Genomic DNA, 26,521 nt, shown 5'->3' on the forward strand with positions numbered 1-26,521 from the left:
TCCCCACTACAAGATGGGAGGGAGACTGGACTAAGTCACAGAATACCCTCATTGAAAAGACAGAGAAGCAGCCCCAAAACAAGATGCCCACATAGCAAGGATGGAGAGACAGGACCAAATAACAATCCCCCACTACAAGGATGAGGAGACAGGATCAAATAAAGATGTCTCTATTGCAAATAGTGGTGACATGAAAAGGACAGGACTAAATCAAAGTGCTTCCACTACAAGTAGTGAAGATATAAGACAGAAGTGGAGTAGGAAATTTAAACAAGAAGCTGAAGCAACAAAAATAAAAATAAAAAATAAAACCACAAACAAAATAATTGACCAAATATGACATTTATTATTAGAAGAAAGATGAAACTGACCATAAATGTCAGAATAAAATTATAAATTATGTTCAAGGCAGTGCATACACTTATGCTGTCTTAATAATCACTCAAATATGACAAACAAGCCTAACTTTCAAACGTCTGAAACCTACATAATTTCAAACAGATACTGCACCATTATACTGCATATTCTATTTAAACTCCTAACCTACTTACTGCATATATTTGTGGCTTTGTTATTTTTCTTCTTTTTCATCTTCTTTAAACTGTGTATCTTAATGATATGGTTCCAATATACTTTTGCTAATAATACTAGATCTAGTGACTTATAACAACTCACTGACAACATATTAGTATGAACAAAATATTTTATGATATATTAAATGACTTTAGGTTTTTGGACACATTATTATATACATTGCTTGTGGCTTAGTGTGCAAGCTTGGGATGGTCTAATACATTTTCCACTTGTTGGACTTTATCAAATACTTACTGGGTGCTGTTGTGTACATGTAGGGTCCATTATTAGATGTTGTCAAGTACTTCCTGGGTTTTGTTAAGCACATGTAGGGTCCATTATTAGATGTCAATTACTTACTGGATGTTGTGAAGCACATGTTAGACCTATCCTGTGTGTTGTTGAGCACATGTAGGGCCCATTATTAGATGTTGCCAGGTACACTTAGTGCTATTAAGTACATACAACACCCATTAAGTTTGTTGCTACATAACATGATGTCAAAGCAAACCAACTATGAAACATTATGTAAAATCATGCCAAGCAAGCTTTGTATTTATGTACAAATGAGTCATACAAATAACTCATACAGTATTTCTCTTTAAACAGAAAAGCGTTTACGTTAATTTTACTATAAGCAATTTAAATACAGTTAATTATGTATATTTTTAAAAATATTTTAGCTTTATTATTTCTAGTATTGGCCAAAGTACAAGGAGCTCACATGCCGACCCTTGTACTTCTGTCCCAACCTCAATATCCAACAGTACAAACATCATAATCTATAATTACTGTACACATTTATTAACAAGATTCCTTTTACTTTGTGCGTAACTTGCATGGTGTTTGAAGATTACATGTACATTTTTAACAACACCTAATTAATGGAATATTAGGGGCTGTATGAACACTGTAAACTTACTGATACTATAATCATCAGATACTATACTAACTTGTCCAGTGCCTTACCTTTTGAACTTGCTAATTTGCATAAAATAAAGCAATTCTTACTATCTAATAAACAAATACATGTTTACAGAAATATAACAAAATCTTATCAAACTTCTGTAATCACTAAAGTTTTGATTTTGATAATGGAGAGTTTGTATGTTACAATGATATAGGGTCTGATACCCAAGTAGCCTGTAATTATCCAAAGGTGAAATTAACTTCAACACTACAAACTTACCAACAACGCTACAAACTTACCAACAAAACTACAAATTTTCCATCAACACTACAAAACTTACCAACAAAATTACAAACTTACCATCAACACTAAAAACTTACCAACAACACTATAAACTTACCAAATAAAGGTGATTCATTATGCATATTTGAGTATCATAGTCAGTATACATGAAGCAAATGGCTCAAACAATATTGGCATAAGTTGTCAACTTTCATGCTTATCATTAGCAGACAATGATTGACATTAATACCCTATATCAATGACAACAGACTCCATCCATATAAAGGGCTAACTGTAAATAACACCTCAAAATATAAGACTGGGTGATTGAGGCAAGCTTTATGGGTTAAGGAGTAAAGCAAAATATAAGAATGGGTGATTGAGGCAAGCTTTATGGGTTAAGGAGTAAAGCATAGTAAAGAATAGGGATGGTGTGAATGACTGAAAATATTTACTTGTTATTCACCCTTTGTACAAACATGAAAATTCATGAAGACAGAATCTATGAATTGTCTACAAAGCACCTTCAAAAAATAATGTACTTTAGACATGAAGTGAACCAACAAGATATGCTTCTTGTGCTAAATTTATAAAAGGCCCAACAGGAGTCATCAGTTTACATTTTGAAAGGATTAAATTTAATGTGAAAAGTAATTCATCGTAATGTATCCTTCTTACATGTATTTAAGAAGAAGCCAGTAATGCACAGAACATGATGCAAGAAACCTTTAAATATTTCTCCCAAACAGACAGACAGACAAATATCAGTATACACGGTAGTTTTATTTAAACTGTCTTCAAAATGCTGCAACTACAAAAAGCAGCATTTGAAGAAAATGAAGTCTTAAAAGATATCATTAAAATATTGAATCATCTCAAAGCATAATTCATTCCACACAGCAATGTGAATGATACCTATATCTGTATCTCAGTGAATTTTCATATCAGTGTCTTTAAATGTAAATTTACTTTGTATGCACATGAACTATTTCAACACCATTGTATTGACAAACAGCACAACACCTGCCACTCTATAGTTTCCATAAACAGGGTAATCTGTTTATTAAATCGGACTATTCCAAAGCTCGGGACAAAAATGGCAGATTGCATATACACATACCAGTATTTTTCAGCTTGTACTGAATGAATGGTGTTGCACTGTATGCGAATATAAATTATGTTTAAATCATTTATGCAATAATGAATTTGGTACTTTTAGGTATATTTCAAGACAATGACATAAAACTTCAATTAGAAACAAATGTGGATATCATTTGCAATGATTTGTGGAATGAACTATAATGAAGAAGAAATGCTGACATAAGAAGAGATAATTGCGCTGTTGTCTATACCAGGGGCATGCATATTCACTCTAATTGATCTACTTCAAGAAGCAACGTGTATGAAGGAGCCAATTTTAGTTTCTAAACCAGCATATAAAATATCCCCTGGGCATGAACATTTATATATAGGGTACAAGTTTCTCTTTGAGTTATTTCCCCTTGGATCATGTTTAAGAAAAGCTTGTGATTGTTTGCTGCTCATGTTGAAATCAATGCTTACAAAACACCTTCTGATATACCCCCTTCCCCAGGACAAGTAAATTTTTATATAAGGTATGTGTTGTAAGAATGAAGATTGTTAATCATACTTTGTTACAATAAAACTGAACAAAATCTCCTGTTTGGTTTTTACTGAAGTGACAAACTTGTTAATGAAAGCATTTGCAACTGTACAAATTCAAACTAATCTTCAGTTACACTAACCCTGCACATTTAATAAAACACTGAAGACTTCAACATACATGATAAATGAACTTGTCAACACTGTACATCATCGTCATGATCACAGGCAAGCATCTGACTATCATGAAACTAAAACTTGGATCCTAACAAAAAATCTTGATTCAGTACACTATAAAACTTGGATCCTAACAAAAAATCTTGATTCAGTACACTATAAAACTTGGATCCTAACAAAAAATCTTGATTCAGTACACTATAAAAACATGGATCTTAATACAAAAATCTAGATTAATTCACGAGCAAACTTAGATCTTAATGCAGGAAGCTTGATTCAGTTCTCTATAAAACTTGGATTTTAATTAAAAAGACTTTAGTTCATTAGAAAACTAGGATCTAAATAAAAAAAGCCTGATTCAACTCACTAGAAAACAAGAATCATTATACAAGCAGCCTGATTCAGTTCACTAGAAAATTTCACACAACTAAAATGTGTGGCTCAATGTATTTTTTCTAGAAAAAAAAGATAGATCTTAAAGCTCCTTTATCTACATCTGCTTATTTACATTTCGTTTTTACAGTCATAACTACAACCAAGTTACAAATTAATATGCATTATTTACAACAATTTAGACTCAAAACATATGGGTCATAATTGGATTGTAAAGGCAAAGCCAAATGATGCCAAAGGCTGATCCTAAGTGTCAAAAAATTGTTAGTTAAGATGAATGGAAATTAGAAATACAAGTACAAAGGCAAAATTCCTGAAGCTATTGCCAACAGAAATGGAGAAAGCACCATTAAGAGATCAGTACACATCATAAGGCCAGCGTATCTTTAATGAATTTTCTCATGGTGGTTCCCACTGAGCTGGAAGACGGACCAGTAGATTGGTGTGAGATCTGAAAAACAATAAGGGAGTAATAAAACTAAATCAAGAAATTACTGAAAAACAGGTTAGTATTAATCTGGGTCGAATCACAATATAATGGGTCCTATATTTGTTATCTACTCTATCTCTCAACATCTGAAAAACTTGGAAATAAGGGTAAGATCAATATTCTTTCATTTAAAGTATGGGTTTGCAATTTCATAGGTGTATTTGTATACAGATCTAGCTGATACATGTGTCACAGGACACTGCAAATGAACCACTCAGTATTATCAATAAAATGTCTAATTCAGCCTTCAATTGTTCCATTTGAAATTTTTGTCTCTTTGAATGTCTGTTGTTAAAAAAAACCCAAAGATTTCTGAAAGATGTGCTCATCAAGAAAGTAGTTTAACTGCACTTTATATCCCACATGTTGCATGTATGTATTATGATTCTATGATTAAATGTATCATAAGTCCAAATGTATAAAGTTCCAACTGAATTCCAGTGGAATTCCAAATAAGTTCCAATATTGAATGCTTTGTTGTGCTTGTAGTTTTGAATGTGCCAGTGGTTTGGAATTTGGTGATGTGTCACAATAATATAGTCCAAAATGTCCTTGTCTGATTCATGATAATTCCAAATCCATGTTTTACTCCAAGAATACTGTTGAGTACTTTGTAATTCCAGTGAACAATTTAAATAAAAAACAGAAACTCAAATTAAAAACTGAACATAACAATTAGACTAATTCTGCTTCAGATGTTAAGGCAAGAATGAGTAATGTTTGAAATAAATATTATATAAAAAGCTAAGACACAATAATAGAGCCTGGATGTATTTCAGTCTTCTTTATAAAATATTCAAAGTTGTCAACAACTTTAGGAATTTCCAGGTGAAAAACTTAATGTTCTAGAGACAGATTCTAATAAATATGCATACCATTAATACTAATCTGAATAATTTACATCTTCTCAACTCAAATGTATGTGTGTGGAGGGTACCTGAATACAGGTGTAGGTGTGTGTGTGTGTGTGTGCATGCATGTGCATGTGTGTGTGTAGGCTTGTTGTTGGTGTTGTTGTTGTGGGGTTTAACGCCATTTTTCAGCACATGATTGGCTATGCATGGCGGCCAGTATTAATGGTGGAGGAAGAACCCGGGAAAACCCCGAGAAGAACCACCGACCCACGAGAAGCTACTGGCAAGATTTCTCACATACCCACATTGGCTGAATCCTGGACTCGAACCCACGCAGACAGATGTGTGTAGGCTACTTGAATACAAGTGTGTGTGTGGGGGGCTACCTAAATACAAGTGTATGTGTAGACTACCTGAATATGTGTGTGTGTAGGCTACCTGAATATGTGTGTGTGTGTATATGTGTAAGGTAGCTGAATACAAGTGTGTGTGCGTAGGGTACCTGAATACTAATGTGTGTGTTGGCTACCTGAATACTAGTGTGTGCGTGTAGGCTACCTGAATACAAGTGTATGTGTGTGTAAGGTACCAGAATACGTGTGTGTGTGTGTGTGTGTGTAGGCTACCTGAATATCACATACAGACATGGAAAGCCAAGTTTGACTTGTCCCATACAGATGTGACTGGATTAGTCAAATTTTCAATGTTCAATCAGGGCTGGATTTGTCTAAATTACACTGATTAAATGTAGCTAGACCAGTCTGACTTAACCCATTAAGATACAGTTGGACTAGTTTGACTTACCCTGTAAAGATATTGCTGGACAAGTCTGACTTACCTGGCACAGTTATGACTGGACTAGTCTGACTTAACCGGTGCAGTTATGACTGGACTAGTTTCACTTATTCCAAACAGATACAGCTAGACTAGCTTGGCTTACCTTGTACAAATATGGCTGAACATCCAAAAAGCTGGTGTCAAATATCAAATCTAGTTCAACCTGGTTTGGCGTCTTGGGCACATATTCATGGCGGTTCATAATGTCTGCTATATACATCACTTTTTCTGTAAGTATTTCTCCAAGCCTGTCCCTGTATATCTGTCGATCTGGGAAAAATAATTCTAATAAGTAATAGTTGTGATAAATTTCTTCATTTATTTCAACATCTGAATAATAAATCTTCCCATAATTAACATTTTTTATCAGTTCTGCACTATTTACAAAAGAAGCTTCATGTGTAATAGGAGATAAGAGATCAGACAAAACACTCATGGAACTTGATACTGCATTGCTAGATATCAAGCATTTGACAAAACACTCATGGAACTTGATATTACATTGCTAGATATCAAGCATTTGACAAAACACTCATGGAACTTGATATTACATTGCTAGATATCAAGCATTTGACAAAACACTCATGGAACTTGATATTACATTGCTAGATATCAAGCATCTGACAAAACACTCATGGAACTTGATATTACATTGCTAGATATCAAGCATTTGACAAAACACTCATGGAACTTGATATTACATTGCTAGATATCAAGCATCTGACAAAACACTCATGGAACTTGATATTACATTGCTAGATATCAAGCATTTGACAAAACACTCATGGAACTTGATATTACATTGCTAGATATCAAGCATCTGACAAAACACTCATGGAACTTGATATTACATTGCTAGATATCAAGCATTTGACAAAACACTCATGGAACTTGATATTGCATTGTTTGATATCAAGCATTTGACAAAACACCCAATGAACTTGATATTACATTACTTACAAAAGAGCGTGGAGATTGACTTTAGTCTAGCTGTTGATACACCACCAAACAAATTCCTTTTTCTCAAAAACAAGCTAAATTTATTTCATTAGAATCTCAATTTTTGTATTGTTCAATTAGTACAGTACTGATCTCATTGAAAGTAATAATGAAACTTCTTATGATCCTTGAGGACATCTCTAAGTGCAAGTTCAAGAATTCTCTGAAATGCGCTGGCACACAATGGACCGTATCTGTCGAACCAAGCTCTTTATTTTATGAAGTATCCATTTTGCTTGGTTGCCTTGGTATCTTTTATCACAGTTACCAATGAGACAGTTAATTTAAGTTAGTTTATGTTACATACACAATAAATTTATAACTGTTCGAGTGATTCAAATGAAGTGAGTTCACCCGACATATGACTGGGGCTGCTAGATTTTAAGTTTGTGGGATTCTCATGCTTGTAACATTTCTTTTATTCTATCTCCTTTATTTGATTCAAAAGACATAATTAACATGTTAATACAAAGGAGGCCAGCTTTTAATTCAGTGCAACAATACAACAAATACTTCCGCAAGTCAGTTATCAAAACATGGTCGGCACCTAATTAGGTTCTCAGAGAAATGCTCATGGACATTGCTGTTATGGTAGATTGACACATTTTATGTTTAATTACAAGAGGACACATTGCAATTATGATTAAACTTAAAAGGAACTAAAAGAAAGAAATAGAACACAAACTTCAACTGAAATTTTTTTAATTTAATTTTTATTTATTTATTAAAGTGCTGCCTCCAATTGGCGTAAATGACATTTTCATTAATTGAAAATTTCCTTAGATATCAATAATAGCTGTGTACTAGAAATGACATTTAGAAAAACAAATGTAAAATATTGTAAGTCTTATTTCTAAATTTGAGATTTAATAATGTTCAGTACAATTTTCAGGTCCTATCTACTGTTTTTGACGATAAAACTAGCGATATATCAAAGTTTATGTGACCAATTTTGATCGCGACTTTCTTCAAGTTCAACAAATAGGGACCAATTTTCGGGGTATTTTCTGTTTTTTAAAAATGGGATCCATGCCTGACCCCACCCTATAAGCTTTGCAAGTTATCAGGGCATGAGTTATTGAGGGAGTGGTGTATCAGACATTTGACAAAACACCCATGGAACATGATATTACTTATCTTACAAAACATCAGACAACTGATAAAACACCCATGGAACTTGATATTACATTACTTACAAGATATCCGACAATTGACAAAACATCCATGGAACTTGATATTGCATGACTTACAAGACATCTGGCAATTAACAAAACACCCATGGAACATGATATTACATTACTGGAAGGGGCCCCGAGTGGCCGAGTGGTCTAAAGCGCTCTCCGTTACGGATCACTGCCATCTCACCTCTGTCTGCATGGGTTCGAGTCTCGGATTCGGCCAATGTGGGTAGGTGAGAAAGCTTGCCAGTAGCTTCTTGTGGGTCAGTGGTTCTTTCCGGGGATTTCCCGGGTTCTTCCTCCGCCATTAATACTGGCCGCCATGTATAGCCTATCGTCTGCTGAAAAATGGCGTTAAACCCTACAACAACAACAACAACACTACTGGATATCTGACATCTGATGAACACCCATGGAACTTGATAGTACATTGTTATGACTCCATGGTTTAAAACAAAGTAACAAAAAGAGTGCAAACCAGCAAGTTTTGTAAAATTCATCAAATAGTTTATTTTGATAAATTACAAAGTGAAAATGTAAAACAAATGAACTTACAGTATTGTGAATTAAATCCCAAATAATCCTAGAATTACTAACACAAATCCTAATGAAAAAAGTTCTGAATAAACTATATTGTTATTCCAAAACAAATCCCATGCTGAAAGCATTGAGGTGCATTTGATGGCCTGGACAGTAATGATGTGCCAACAGTTCACAATAATAATATCCAAGAATATAGCCTTGTTTGAATTTCACTACAATTCCAAGTCTCTACTTCCAAGAATTTAATTTAGATAAGCACTTTGTATTTGCAGTAAATAAATAATTTGAACAAAGAAATTCCAGCAGAAATGAAATAACTGACTCAGCATTAAGGATGATTTCTGCTTGTTATTGCAAGAATAAATAATTTTTTCAGTAAACAAAATTTTTTACCTCTCTACCTGACCTAAGTCACAACAAACATTTTTTAAAAAATATTACCTGATGGAAAATATCATTGTAGAAGTTTCCATATGTTTATAAGATAAAATCTTAGCTATAATTAGAAGGTCTAATAGTAAAATTATAATGAAGAACATGGTAAACTAGGTCACTGACTCAGTTTAGCATAATAATCATAATATTTATCCTTCAGTCACAAAAAGGTAAACACTTGTTTACAAAACTGTCAATGATTTTGGACAAGGTAATCTATACAACCCTACACCACCTATAGCATATAATGAAATAATAAAAAAAAATATATACTAACTAACAAACAATGCAAATTAAATATACACAATATCATGAATTCCTAAATGTCAAATATTTGATAAAATACCCATGGAACTTGACATTGCATTGCTAGATACACCTCTCCCTAGATAACACATGGAGTCCAAAAAATAGACCACACTATAGGCGAGGGTGTGAGTTACTGAAGGACCTCCATAACAACATAAAATGATACCATCCTCGTTGATACACTGAATAAATTGCCGAGGGTGGGGTGGGGGACAAACTGGTCTGTTTAATGGCTGAATACTCGTTTTAAGATCACAGTGGGAATAATTGTCAATAAAACATTTTTCTAATGAGGTTATTCATTTCTATGTAAATATGACTTTATTTTCAAAATGTTTAACCTCTGCGAGATCGGTACCATTATTCCAACTGGTTTCAACAACCTTCACATGCATGCAAAAACACTGTGTACTACATCATTGCTTTATGTTGTTGTTGAGTAGTCTGGTTCCCTGATCCGTCCGCTCCCTGCTTTACTCTCTACTCTTGTGGAATGCAATGCAAGTAGAATAGTAAGCCGGAAACCAGACTAGTTACTGATTCAAATTCACAATCAAACAGGATTCCTTTTATTAAAAACATGGAACATTTAGTTCATGCAGCTGCCATCATCTTTGATCCAAGTTTTGTTGCATACTGTTATTTACAGTGTACCAATAATGTTGCTTCAAATTTCCAGGTCATATCAACCGTTTTCGAAGATAAATCGAGCGATATATAATATAAAGTTTTCAGTTACCAATTTTGATTGCAATTTTCTTCAAAGTTTTGATACTTTCAAGTATAAAAAAATGGGATCCATGACTAACCCCACATTATAAGCAGGTTTGTGAGTTATCAGGACACATGTTATCGAGAGAGTGGTGTTAGGCATCAGTTAAAGCACTCATGGAACTTATTAGACATCGTGTAAAGAAATATGCCTACAACCACATGGTCAGTTAATATCTGAGCTAATCAATTAGCCAGTCTAGACAAGTAGGATGTCTTATAATACATCAAACAATTTACCATGTTCATTGGACAGTGTGAGGGCATCAATTAGCCAGTCTAGACATGTAGGATGTCTTATAATACATCAAACAATTTACCATGTTCATTGGACAGTGCGAGGATATCAATTAGCCAGTCTAGACATGTAGGATGTCTTATAATACATCAAACAATTTACCATGTTCATTGGACAGTGTGAGGATATCAATTAGCCAATCTAGACATGTAGGATGTCTTATAATACATCAAACAATTTACCATGTTCATTGGACAGTGCGAGGATATCAATTAGCCAGTCTAGACATGTAGGATGTCTTATAATACATCAAACAATTTACCATGTTCATTGGACAGTGTGAGGGCATCAATTAGCCAGTCTAGAGAAGTAGGATGTCTTATAATACATCAAACAATTTACCATGTTCATTGGACAGTGTGAGGGCATCAATTAGCCAGTCTTGAGAAGTAGGATGTCTTATAATACATCAAACAATTTACCATGTTCATTGGACAGTACGAGGATATCAATTAGCCAGTCTAGACATGTAGGATGTCTTATAATACATCAAGCAATTTACCATGTTCACTGGACAGTGCGAGGACATCAATTAGCCAGTCTAGACATGTAGGATGTCTTATAATACATCAAACAACTTACCATGTTCATTGGACAGTGTGAGGACATCAAGTTTAACAGTCCAGACTTCCCAAGGTATACATTCTGCTTGGAATGGCCAGCGAGCTCTTTTCCGCTCATAAAACTCCAGGGATATCTATAAATATAAAAGTCACAATGATATTCTAACATTCAGGTAACTGATATTGGCTTGTTTCAAAAGCACTGAATAAAAGCATGTGTGTGTATGCTACCTGAATGCAAGTGTGTGTGCTTATGCGACCTCAATACAAGTGTGTGTATATATGTTACCTTTAAAACATTTGTGTATGTGTGTGTGAGCTACCAGAATACAAGCTTGTGTGTGTAGGCTACCTGGACAGAAGTGTGCTTCTGCATAGGCTACCTGAATACAAGTGTGTGTGTATGTGTGTGTGTGTGTGTGTAGACTACATGAACATGAGTGTGCTTGTGTATAGGCTATGAGAATACAAGTGTCTGTGTCTACAGACTAACTGAAAATAAGTGTGTGGCTACATGAGAATAAGTGTCTGAGTGTAGGGCTACCAGAATACAAGTGTGTGTGTGTGTAAGTAACATGAATAAAGGAGAGTGTGCATGGGGGGGGGGGGCTACCAGAATACAAGTTTGTGTGTGTAGAGGAGGTTACCTGACTATAATTGTGTGTAGGTTACCTGAATACAGGTGTGCATGTGTATGTTGCCTGAATAAAAGCAGATACTGTAGATTGTAAACTATGAAATGAAATTATTCATGAAGTCAAAAACATCAACCATACTGTCAAAAATTACATGTTTTTATGATGAAAGTGGTGTGGTTTTTATTCATGGTGTGTTTTTTTGTGGTTTTTATTCAGGGTGGGTTATGTGGTTTTCATTTATGGTAGTTTTTTTGTGGTTTTTATTCGTGGTGGGTTTTATGTGGGTTTTTATTCATGGTGGCTTTTATGTGGTTTTTATTCATGGTGGGTTTTATGTGGTTTTTATTCATGGTGGATATTATGTGGTTTTTGTTCATGGTGGATTTTATGTGGTTTTTATTCATAGTGGGTTTTATGTGGCTTTTATTCAGGGTGGGTTTTATGTGGTTTTTATTCATGCTGGGTTTTGCAGCAATTGATATAATGTTACTGGCTGTGGACAGATCTTTTCTTCATATTTATCTATTTCATACTGCACTCACCAAATATGTATGGCCCCATCATTTCTAAAAGTTTATCTATTTCATACTGCACTCATATTGATAGATCTTTTCTTCAAACTTACTGCACTCACCAAATATGTAGGTCCCCATCTTTTCTTCATATTTATCTATTTCATACTGCACTCACCAAATATGTATGGCCCCATCATTTCTAAAAGTTTATCTATTTCATACCGTATGCACCAGGTATATATGGACCTATCTTTCCTACATATTTATCTACTGCATACTGTACTAATATGGATTTATCTTTTCTACATATTTATCTATTTCATACTGTACTAATACGGATCTATCTTTCCTACATATTTATCTACTGCATACTGTACTCATATGGATCTAACTTTTCTACATAATTACATAGCTGCCAACCCAAGAGTACAAAAATACTGACTGCTTATGACAATAATACTGATTTTCAGGAATAAATACGGATTTTTGAAACTTTAATGCATATATAACTAATTATAATCATCAGAAGGACAGTAACTTAATTATTGAATGTCAAAGATGCATGTGTTGCACTCTTGCACCTTCTGAATGGGTACCCTGCTCTATTCTGATGCTCATTCAGAAGATGCAAGATTGCAACACACCCCCACTCAGACACTGGCTGTTTATAAAAGCCTTTTATACACCTTGTTTGTTCAATCATTATCAATTCCAATGTACTATCTTTCATTGTCGATCTGAATTCTGTCCATTATTTTTTACTGAACTGTTTCTGTTCTAGCACACGAGTAATCCTTTGCAAATTTACTCTCTGGAAAACTTGTGCGAAATAAATCACCAGCAACACTAGCAACTGAAGGAGGAAGTGTTAAAAGAAATTTAGTACAATGAACTTCTGATCAAATTAAATTAAGTTTTTCTCTGATATTTACAAATGTTTTAAATACAGGCTGTGTTGTTGATGATGAAGCAGCAAGCTGATGTTGATTAGCATTTTCATGGTGTTTTATGACATGGGGACCTCCATGCCCAATAGAAAAATCAAAATAACACAATTTGCAAAACACAAAATTGTCTCCTTTACAATATGGTTTTGCAAATTTAAACAAGATGGTTTAATTGTCCATCCAGTTCTGTTTTCTTTTCTTTATTGGAAAAAATTCTGAATCATCTGCTTTTCTATCAACATGACTAAGCTGATTATTACGAAGATTAGATACAGTGATAGCAGCAACTGTTTTGCGCAGTTTAATATGGTGGTTAAAGACTGGCATGGTAGCCTTAATTTTGAATGACCCAATCAGTTTTAGAACACTATATTTCTATATCTATGCAAGACATCTACCCTCTGAATGGAGCCAGTTGCCCATCAAATCAGAAAACTGTAATGTAATTATCTATTTCTTATTGTACTCACCAAGTACATATGACCTGTTTTTTCTACATTTTTATGTATTTCATACTGTACTCACCAAGTATATATGGACTGCTGTTCTACATTTTTATGTATTTCATACTGTACTCACCAAGTACATATGAACTGCTGTTCTACATTTTTATGTATTTCATACTGTACTTACCAAGTACACATGGACCTATCTTTTCTACATTTTTATATATTTCATACTGTACTCACCAAGTACACATGGTCCTATCTTTTCTATATTTTTATGTATTTCATACTGTACTTACCAAGTACATATGGACCTGTTTTCTCTACATTTTTATGCATTTCATACTGTAGTCACCAAGTACATATGAACTGCTGTTCTACATTTTTATGTATTTCATACTGTACTTACCAGGTCCACCTATCTTTTCTACATTTTTATATATTTCATACTGTACTCACCAAGTACACATGGTCCTGTCTTTTCTATATTTTTATGTATTTCATACTGTACTTACCAAGTACATATGGACCTGTTTTTTCTACATTTTTATGCATTTCATACTGTAGTCACCAAGTACATATGGACCTGTTTTTTCTACATTTTTATGTATTTCATACTGAAGTCACCAAGTACACATGGACTGCTGTTCTACATTTTTATGTATTTCATACTGTACTCACCAAGTACACATGGACCTATCTTTTCTACATTTTTATGTATTTCATACTGAACTCACCAAGTACACATGGACCTATCTTTTCTATATTTTTATGTATTTCACACTGAACTCACCAAGTACACATGGACCTATCTTTTCTACATTTTTATGTATTTCATACTGAACTCACCAAGTACACATGGACCTATCTTTTCTACATTTTTATGTATTTCATACTGTACTCACCAAGTAAACATGGACCTATCTTTTCTACATTTTTATGTATTTCATACTGTACTCACCAAGTACGCATGGACTGCTGTTCTACATTTTTATGTATTTCATACTGTACTCACCAAGTACACATGGACCTATCTTTTCTACATTTTTATGTATTTCATACTGTACTCACCAAGTACACATGGACCTATCTTTTCTACATTTTTATGTATTTCATACTGAACTCACCAAGTACACATGGACCTATCTTTTCTACATTTTTATGTATTTCACACTGAACTCACCAAGTACACATGGACCTATCTTTTCTACATTTTTATGTATTTCATACTGAACTCACCAAGTACACATGGACCTATCTTTTCTATATTTTTATGTATTTCATACTGTACTCACCAAGTAAACATGGACCTATCTTTTCTACATTTTTATGTATTTCATACTGTACTCACCAAGTACGCATGGACTGCTGTTCTACATTTTTATGTATTTCATACTGTACTCACCAAGTACACATGGACCTATCTTTTCTACATTTTTATGTATTTCATACTGTACTCACCAAGTACACATGGACCTATCTTTTCTACATTTTTATGTATTTCATACTGAACTCACCAAGTACACATGGACCTATCTTTTCTACATTTTTATGTATTTCATACTGAACTCACCAAGTACACATGGACCTGTTTTTTCTACATTTTTATGTATTTCATACTGTACTCACCAAGTAAACATGGACCTATCTTTTCTACATTTTTATGTATTTCATACTGTACTCACCAAGTATGCTTGGACTGCTGTTCTACATTTTTATGTATTTCATACTGTACTCACCAAGTACACATGGACCTATCTTTTCTACATTTTTATGTATTTCATACTGAACTCACCAAGTACACATGGACCTATCTTTTCTACATTTTTATGTATTTCATACTGTACTCACCAAGTACATATGAACCTATCTTTTCTACATTTTTATGTATTTCATACCGAACTCACCAATTACATCAGGACCTATCTTTTCTACATTTTTATGTATTTCATGCTCACCAAGTACACATGGACCTATCTTTTCTACATTTTTATATATTTCATACTGTACTCACCAAGTACATATGGACCTATCTTTTCTACATTTTTATGTATTTCACACTGAACTCGCCAAGTACACATGGACCTATCTTTTCTACATTTTTATGTATTTCATACTGTACTCACCAAGTACACATGGACCTATCTTTTCTACATTTTTATGTATTTCATACTGTACTCACCAAGTAAATATGGACCTATCTTTTCTACATTTTTATGTATATTTTTATGTATTTCATACTGTACTCACCAAGTACATATGGACTTATCTTTTCTACATTTTAATGTATTTCATACTGTACTTGCCAAGTAGATATGGACTGCTGTTCCACATTTTTATGTATTTCATACTGTACTCACCAAGTACACATGGACTGCTGTTCTACATTTGTATGTATTTCATACTATACTCACCAAGTACACATGGACCTATCTTTTCTACATTTTTATGTATTTCATACTGTACTCACCAAGTACACATGGTCCTATCTTTTCTACATTTTTATGTATTTCATACTGTAGTCACCAAGTACACATGGACCTATCTTTTCTACATTTTTATGTATTTCATACTGTAGTCACCAAGTACATATAGACCTATCTTTTCTACATTTTTATGCATTTCATACTGTAGTCAACAAGTACATATGGACCTATCTTTTCTACATTTTTATGTATTTCATACTGTACTCACCAAGTACACATGGACCTATCTTTTCTACATTTTTATGTATTTCACACTGAACTCACCAAGTACACATGGACCTATCTTTTCTACATTTTTATGTATTGCATACTGTATGTAACTTTACACTCACAACAGACCCTGTCACATAGGCAAAATCTAATAAAAGGTAATATGTATAATTTACAGCCATGAATAAAAATTACAAAAATCAGATAAAAATCATGAACCAGGAGTTACAAAAAATATAGATATACAAAACACCAAGTAGATATGGACCAATCTTTTCTTTTTACATATTTATCTATTGCATACTGTACTCACCAAGTACATATGGACCAATCTTTTTTTAAACATATTTATCTATTGCATACTGTAGGCACCAAATACATATCCAACCCCTTGTTAACTATTCATTCTACAAGAAGACATGCAGATCAGAAAGCTATGCATCAGTTAATATGGCAGGCAGTGACAGAGACAGCATCACTGTTGTGAAGAAATTAAATTTTGAAAACTCATTTTCTTGTGACAATGACCTTTGGTCTTAAAGTTAAGCACAGGCTTGGACATTCTGGTGTTTCATCTGAGTAGAATGTGATTTGCGTTCAATAAATAATTCAAGGTTGAAAAAACAATTAAAATAATTAAATAAAAGGAGGTATGTAGAAAATAATGTGGTGTTTATAAACATGTTAATTATGCAGTTCCAGTTAGCAGATGGGTCAACTGAAAAAGGGCAGAACCTTTAAGTGGCAGTACAATTTGCCCCACTGTTTCCTTCTAGCTGGGACAAAGATAACAAAACTATCATGCCTTAAATATTACAAAGACAAAAGTGCATTAAAAACAAGTCATTGCTTTCTATGGGTTTGGGATGCCTTTTGTACTAAAAACCATTCCATAAATTATGTGCATACTCTTACAGAACATGGCTCATGATTTTGCAAATAAAGAGAAGAGGATTCCTTTCTAACAAAAAATATATGGTACATACATGATGATTTGCTGATTTATCAAAGATTATTCCTTTGTAACAACAACAATATAACTCATACAGTACATGCATGATGATTTGCTGATGTATCGAAGATTATTCCTTTGTAGCAACAACATCAATCATACAGTACATGCATGATGATTTGCTGATTTATCGAAGATTGTTCCTTTGTAACAACAACAATATAACTCATACAGTACATGCCCTGTGATTTGCTGATTTATCGAAGATTATTCCTTTGTAACAACAACAATATAACTCATACAGTACATTCATGATGATTTGCTGATTTATCAAAGATTATTCCTTTGTAACAACAACAACATAACTCATACAGTACATACCTGATGATTTTCTGATGTAGAGAAAAGTAAGGCTGCAACTTTTATGCATGTACAGTAAATGACTTAGATTAGTTTACTGCCTGTAAATATTTACCGAATCGGTAAACATTAAAATAAGCATGGATGTGGTACATCTGGTATTAGCCGATGTGTAATCTTTGTAGCATGTCTAGTTGCATTATACATTATTTGATTGGTGCATATATATATATATATATATATATATATATATATATATATATATATATATATATATATATATATAGCTAGATGTTTTATGTAAATTGTCAAAAAATAGTAAATTCAACAAATAGTAAGAGTTAAAAGACATAGAGCCAATAAAGTGACCATAAATTGAGTGATGTATGATACGTACATTGCCTACAGCTTATATATGTATAGGCATAAGGTGTAAGCCTAACATGCAGATTGAAATAAGGCTGAACTTCATATTAGTTTAATTAAATGACATACTTCTGGTTATTGTAATTTGTATCCCATGAAAATATTGAGATTTCTGGTAAATGCTACAGTTTTGGAGAAGAGTACAACGAAATATAAATCATACAGTACATGGCTAGCGAATTGCTAATGAAGGCAATAGTAGTTTTTTGTAACAGCCAAATACAAAATATATTGCATTGAGAACTGTATTTCTTTAATACAAACCTGTCCTGAGTGAGGAGTCAGCATGTTTCTCAGAGTGTCCCTGAATACACCAACTTCTTTCTTCACCTGAACATTAAGGGCCTCCGATGCCACACGCACCTACATAAACAAGTAATTATTAGAAACAAACATTATTAAGGGCTTCTGATGCTACACAAATCTCCGATGCCACACAAACCTAAACAAGACAGTAATTACTAGACACAGTCATTATCAAGGGCCTCTGATGCCACATACATAAGACAGTAATTATTAGACGCAGACAATACTGAGGGCTTCAGATGCCACATGCACCTACACAAGACCATAATTATTATACAAAGACATTATTATGGCTCTCAGATTCAACATGTACCTAAACACTGACATAATTAAGGTCCTCATAAGCCACACACTGACATTAAGGTCATCAAATACCACACATACTTATACACAGACATTACTGAGGTCCTCAGATGCTACAATTACCTATACATATTACTGAGGTCCTCATAAGCAACACATACCTACACAATGACATTATTATGCTCATCAGATTTTACACGCACCTACACAGACAATCTTGGGGTCCTCAGATACCACACATAACTAAACAGTAACATTTTTTTATTAAGGTCCTCAGAATCCACATGTACCTATACACTAATATTATTAAAGTCCTCAGATGCCTCATGTACCTACACACTGACATGATTAAGGTCCTCAGATGTCACATGTACCTAAACACAGAAATTATCTAAGCTCATCAGATTCTACATGTACCTACACACTGACATTATAGAGATCATCTGAGGCCACATGTAACTAAATAGCACAATAATTATTGGATACATTGGAATGTATAAGGACCTGAGATGCTACATGCTCTGATGTAACACAATAATTATTAGACAAACTTAGATTTTTAAGGGCCTGAGATGACATATGTACCTAGGTAATACAATAATTATTACAATGACATTTCTGTGTGAATGTTCATATTTCAGATGAGCAGGGTTAAATGTAGGTTTCTGGAATATGGAGCCAACAGGGTTTAACATTCAAAAAATGGGCCAGGTCAGATTTTGATCCATCAATATTTCTTCTTTAATAGAAAAAAAAGCCTTTTATTATTTGACAACTGTATACTTTGCAATTTATAGTACTGAATGTAGATAAATGAACATTTTTTCATCATCTGTGCAAAACCTATGTGTGACATCATCTGCATTCTTAACATATTCACAGAAAGGAACTATCTCCATTTACTGGTAATACACAGTAAAACTAAATGTTTATAATGGATTGACTATGAAATGAAGAGAACTCAGGAAGTTTCTCCAATATTTACCATGAGTTTAATTTACATGAGGTACCTTACTCATGTGCCAAGCACTATACTGGTCATTACAGGCTGCTGACTTGCTATTTTACTTATACAAAGGATTCAAACAACAACCAAAGTACATGTTATAAAGCAAACATCTAATGAATCAGATACATAAACATCATCCTATATCCAAGTTACAAAGCAACATCTAATGATATGTACATGATATATTGTATTCCAAAACTCCCCACTCAGATACTGACAGGACATATTGTCTTCCAAACTCCCTTCTCAGATACTGATATGACATTGTTTTCCATATTCCTACTCAGATACTGATATATTGTCTTCCAAACTCCCCACTCAGATACTGACGTGACATACTGTCTTCCAAACTCCCCACTCAGATACTGATATACTGTCTTCCAAACTCCCCACTCGGATACTGACATACTGTCTTCCAAACTCCCCACTCAGACAATTGTCTTCCAAACTCCCTTCTCAGATACTGATATACCGTCTTCGAAACTCCCCACTCAGATACTGACATGACATATTGTCTTCCAAACTCCCCACTCAGATACTGACGTGATATATTGTCTTCCAAACTCCCCACTCAGATACTGATATGACATACGGTTTTCCATATTCCTACTCAGATACTGATATACTGTCTTCCAAACTCCCCAAGCAGATACTGACATGACATATTGTCTTCCAAACTCCCCACACTGACACTGATGTGACATATTGTCTTCCAAACTCCCCCTCAGATACTGATATATTGTCTTCCAAACTCCCCACTCAGATTACTGACATGACATATTGTCTTCCAGGGGCCCCGAGTGGCCGAATGGTCTAAAGCACTCACCGTTATGGATCACTGCCATTTCACCTCTGTCTGCGTGGATTCAAGTCTCGGATTCAGCCAATGTGGGTATGTGAGAAAGCTTGCCAGTAGCTTCTCGAGGTTCAGTGGTTCTTTCCAGGGATTTCCCGGTTTCTTCCTCCACCATTAATACTGGCCACCATGTATAGCCTATCGTGTGCTGAAAAATGGCGTTAAACACTACAACAACTACATACTGTCTTCCTAATTCCCTGGTCAGATAATACCTGGACATACTGTAATTTCTTGCCATCAGTAGCAACTATCATGGTTTCGAAAAAATAAGAACTTTGTTTGTTCTTATTTGTGGATTTCAGTCGGGTAGAGCAATTTTTGTCAACGTAGATGCACCAGGATCATGCTGGAAGTGCTATTCCTTGAAATAAACATACAGCAGACAAATTACCCCCCCCCATTCTTACTGCATACACTGCTGAAAGTGCTATTCCTTGAAATAAACCTACAGCAAACAAAGTACACCTCCCCCATTCTTACTGCATACATTGCTGGAAGTGTTTTTCCTTGAAATAAACCTACAGCAGACAAAGTACCACCCCCCCATTCTTACTGCATACATTGCTGGAAGTGTTTTTCCTTGAAATAAACCTACAGCAGACAAAGTACACCCCACCCCACCATTCTTACTGCATACACTGCTGGAAGTGCTATTCCTTGAAATAAACCTACAGCAGACAAAGTACCCCCCCCCATTCTTACTGCATACATGTGTGTAATCAGACTAGTGCATTTGATTCATTACTACAAGGTATAATGGCAGCTACATCAGAGATGGACATATCCACTCGACAGACACCTGGGACAAGCTCAAATTCAACTCAGACAAGCTCAAATTTGCAGGATGCTTGATTGTGAGCAAGTTTTAAAAAAAAAACTGAGAAATAGTGTATTCAGCTTTGTTCTGCTTTGTTTTCAAGCGGTATCCTCAGAAAACTCACCTAAGTACAAAAGTAACCCTAAACCTTTGTAATCCTTTGTTTTGCAAGCGTTATAACTTATACTCTGGGAACTGAGATACAAGTATCAGCATCTTTGTTTAGCATTTACATATTTCACTCTGGGAACTAACCAAAGTACAAATATCAGGATCTTTGTTCAGCATTTACACATATTACAGAGTCTGTTACAAAAATGCCAATAACATTTTCATCTGATCCTTTAATTCACACTGTCAAATGTTATTCAGGCAACTGATGAGTTTGCCCCGCCCTCACCATTCCAATAACCTCCCATGCCGACCTGGTCCAAATTAAATCTGCTGAGCTCACATATTCTAAACAATCTGCTGGTCATAGGTTGCTTTGATGCATGTCACTGATTTCAAGGTAATAATTTTTAATCATATAACGCATGGGATTTGTGCTACAAATGTATTTCAAAATAAAGCCACTCATCTCTAAACAATTAGCAATGTCAATTTCTCAACAACTGTGATCAAGTTATGGAAACTTCTATCATCTATGAGCAATTATCTATTATTTACATAATAACTACTTGACTGACAGTATCATACATGCTGTTACCAAAGTAAAAGTACAAATTAAACTGAGTGTCCTCCCATCATTTAGGTATGTAAATAAATGAATCATTACAAAGCCTTATTCCACGTCAAGCTTTCATTATTGTCAATGTCAGCTGTTTGTCTTTGCACTTCTAGCATTGCATTCTATTTTACAGCTATCAATTCAAGCCCTTATTTTTTCTAGCATCTACATATATATCTACATGTACCACTAGATATATCTTCAATAATTTAATTTTACTTATTGTTATAAGTATATAATATGCAAATACAAGATAAAAATAAAGCTAAATTGGCTGATTATGTTTAGAGCATTATTATATGCTCATTTTTTCCCCCATTAACTTTACATTGTCAGAATCATTCAACATTCCCCAATACTGAACGCGCGTGACAATACACATATAGCATTCATGTGAATTAAGGAACTACTTTCTATTGTAAACAAACAATGACGCAGATGCACTTTTGATTTGTAAACAAATCATATACACTCATGTAAGAGGCTCTTTACGTTGTGGTTGTTTAAATTTGTTTCTGAATGAACTAAAACATGTTTCATGGACTGCAATAAAACCAAGCTGTTTTGGCACATTCCGCATTGATACAATGTTATGGATTTAGGCTAGCTACATTATATAAAAGACGGAAGATTAGGTCCTTACAAATAACATACAAGTGACAAGGGATATACTGTCTTCTTTATCTGGTGATAAGAATGGCAAAATAAAATATGCTTACAGTTTTACATCCTGAATTTCCTCAAAATGTTTTTTCTTAATTCTGCAAATCTGAATTACATGAGCCATGCCATAGTTTTTCAATCTGGATAACACATTTCAAAATTGTGCTGTAATTTCAATGATAAATGATAAGTGCAAATGCATCCTCCTTACTGCACTCAAAATGAAATAAGCATTAAATTCCATAGCGTCTTTTTGATAATTGCAATTGAAAGACTTCATATTTTTCCCACGTTATGATTTCAAACATTCAATGACAAACAGAAACACATTTGCAGACGTAAACACGCTTCTCCCTCGCCACTTCAATCCGATGTATTTCATGCATAATTTGCACAGATGAATCCAGTCCAAAATCACAAACTTTCGTTGAATTGAAACAAAATACCAAAATATATTCATTCCAGATCAAATGGAAAAGTTGTTGCAATGCGCATTCATTCACAATATGACTGCAAATTTCAATTTTAACTAGACACACCATTTTCTTTTGAAAGTTATGTCGAGCGTGCAACTAAGTTCAAATTTATCTGGGCGGAGTTATGTGCACATTAATAATGATGTCATTGTGTAATGACAAATCTGCGCCTGTGTATTTAGTTTGGAATACGGCATTCATTCACATTGTTTCTTGTAGTGTATTTTGTTTATATAGTTAAACCTTAGGTAGAATTAAAAAAATGAGCATATAATAAAAAGGTTACTGCATTTGTATGGGAAAATATGAACTCGTTTTGTCAGAAGGATATACTGCACTCACAAGTTCGTGCAGTATTCCATCCCAAAACTCGTTCATATCTTCCCATACAAATGCAGTAACCTATAAATACAGTACAACACAATTTTTAAAAAAATCCCATATTTAGTTTTACCTCATTTTTTTAACCTTCAATGTAAAATTTTGTAATATTTTGGGGCAAGATTAAACCTAACAAGGACAAGTTCAATTTTCTAGGTATCTCGCCCTGAGGCAATCTGATATTTAGAAAACTTTTAATATCTAGTTTTGATTAGATGTACCTTACACACACACACACATTGTGTACATATATATATATATATATATATATATATATATATATATATATATATATATATATATATATATGAACTACAGATTTCTTCTCTTCAGATGTTAACAAAAACATGTGATGACCTTGCCAACATCTAGTCATATGAACAAGACATTGATGTGCTACTTACGTAAGTAAAGTCAATAAAGTCGCAGTCTTCGTCAACAAGACCTACTGTTCCTATAGAATAGCTTCCTTCCTGTTTGTAATGAAACTGAAAAGCAACATAACAAATCTCGGTAAAAAGTAATCACCAATCTAACATCAGTCTTATAAATTCGTAAATAAGATGATTATTATTGCTAGTTATTATAAGTAGGTCTATAATTATGTTTTTGTACCTCATAAAAATGAAAGATCATTTTTTTCCCTTGTAGGCATGCTATAATTCGATTAATATTTTGTTCTAGACAGGAAAGTTTTAGTTTTTCTGGAAAAATTAAAAGCCAAAAATCCATAATACATGCTATATCAAGTATTGATGAACTATAGATTAGTTCTAAAGAGACCAGCTGTGAACTTTCCAAATTAGTTTAAACAACAGAAAAAGTTGCAGCTTTATAAAGTGAAGAATATAAAGCTGCAACTCCTATGAAAAAAAGAAACAGACTCACCTTTCCAAGTGTGCGGTGCAGCAGGAGGGTATGAAATAAACCTGAAACAAGAAGTAAAAGGCAAACTTTGTCATTCAAAATGTATACTACAGGTATTACCATTAGAATACTGATGGTGGAAAAAGGATAATTTTTCTCAATGTACCACACACCTCTTCCTTCTTATTTAAAGATATATTCAATGCTTTATCTGGGTTTGTAAACTTAAGGCAAATTATACAACCTGTAAAACTAGTGGCAATCAAACCATAAGTCTCATTTTATTTTCCAAAGGTGGACATTTTTTAACATATTGCAATTGAGAACTTTCATGAACTCTTTGAGATATAAATACCAAACTGAAGCATTGATGAAAATATTTTTCATTTAAAATCATAAATCAAGTAAAATTATAAAGGAAATTATAAAGAACTTTCATAGTAAAATACTAAAGATTTTGTCTGTCTTCAAAACAACCGTGTATAAGTGTAAAATATACAGTCTGGGAAGTTTTCTAGAAAAAAGAAATGTAAGCACAATTTATTATTTTTCATAAAACACACAAAATTATGTTATAAAATATTTGTTGCACACTGATTTTATGCTCCATTAATGACTGCATTCAATCCATAGGATCGTGACAGACTTCAGCTAAGGAAAGTGTACTGACAGTGTCAGTTTTATACGAGTTGACCAATCTTTGGCTCTCTGTCATTCTAAAATATAGAACAAAGGTTAAAGGGACAATAAACCATTCTGTACAACAAATCTAGCTTGGATCTGATTTGCTTGTTATAGATGAAGACTGGAGTTTATCTGTTAATGTCTGTACTTAAGACAGTCTCTGGAAAACATGAATGTGTTGGTACAAACTAATACACATAGGCCTGGAAATGCCAAGGGCCAACAGTAAAAGGTCTCTGAACCATTCTGGAAATTGTTAGAATCATCCTAACTTTCATTTTGATTCGTCTTTTTAGGTGTGTACTGAACATTTTCCCATAAAACCATCAATGTGTCTCACTGTTATGAATCTAAGTCTTAAATTATGTAACAGAAAAGAAAGTGAAACTAACAATTTAAGTAAAATTAGCAATGAGCAATTTATTTATCTACAAGTGAAAATTCATGACACAGTATTGTGAATTGAAACCCAACTGTTCTTAAATGTCCTATCACAGGTCCAAAAACAAGGCATGTTCTGAATAAATTCCAATAGTCCTGATAATCAGAATGTCTTTGAACAAGTTCGCAAAAGTCCAAAGTAACGAATTGATCCAAATGTCAATTCCAATATAACTGGTACAAGTTCAAAGGTACAGTGTTACAAATGAATTCCAATATTTATTGTGCCAAATGAATGTACCAATAATCTTAAATCTGCTAATGTACCAATAGTCTTGATGTATCACAATCATATATTCCAGAACATCATTGAATGAATTCACAATAATTTCAAATCAGTCTTTTATTCCAAAACATCAACGAGCACTTTAAAATTCCAATGAATGATTTTAATAAATGATTCATTTCAAATTATATCTGAATACAACAGGAAATGATTATATGGGGTGAACTTAAAAAGACAAATGAATATTTTTGTTTACCTCATCATAAATATACTAAAATCACATGACCTAAGACAATACAATGCCCAGGATATGGGTCACAACTTCACTTCCATAACATTTTAAGTTTTGTAAATAAGGTTAGGCCTAGAACTAAATTCAAAGTAAACATCTTTTAAAAAAACTGACAAATGTCAGGCAGGCCAGAACTTAATCATAGACAAATGTTAACACCACAAAATAAAGTAAATGTGCAAAACACCTTCAGCAATACATTTTTCTAATCAAATTTATTTTTGGAGAAATCCAGGTCACTGGCAGCATTAA

At 33.7% G+C, this 26,521-nt stretch overlaps 1 protein-coding gene across 1 annotated transcript in view; it reads right to left on the minus strand.

Moving 5' to 3' along the window:
• Positions 1-326: 326 nt before the first annotated feature.
• LOC149796294 (autophagy-related protein 101-like) overlaps positions 327-26,521 on the minus strand; it is a 35,297-nt gene continuing 9,102 nt past the window's right edge. The window contains exons 3-8 of the mRNA XM_089960939.1: positions 24,648-24,688; positions 24,164-24,247; positions 18,480-18,578; positions 11,255-11,369; positions 6,243-6,409; positions 327-4,409 (exon numbers count right to left, since the gene is read on the minus strand). Coding sequence (XP_089817065.1) covers positions 4,326-4,409; positions 6,243-6,409; positions 11,255-11,369; positions 18,480-18,578; positions 24,164-24,247; positions 24,648-24,688 — 590 coding nt within the window. The 3' untranslated portion in view covers positions 327-4,325. The remainder of the gene's footprint in view (positions 4,410-6,242; positions 6,410-11,254; positions 11,370-18,479; positions 18,579-24,163; positions 24,248-24,647; positions 24,689-26,521) is intronic.

The sequence above is a fragment of the Sinohyriopsis cumingii genome, chromosome 6 (genome assembly GCF_028554795.1).
Source record: "Sinohyriopsis cumingii isolate HCF-2022 chromosome 6, ASM2855479v2, whole genome shotgun sequence".
In the NCBI taxonomy this organism is placed as follows: Eukaryota; Metazoa; Mollusca; class Bivalvia; order Unionida; family Unionidae; genus Sinohyriopsis; species Sinohyriopsis cumingii.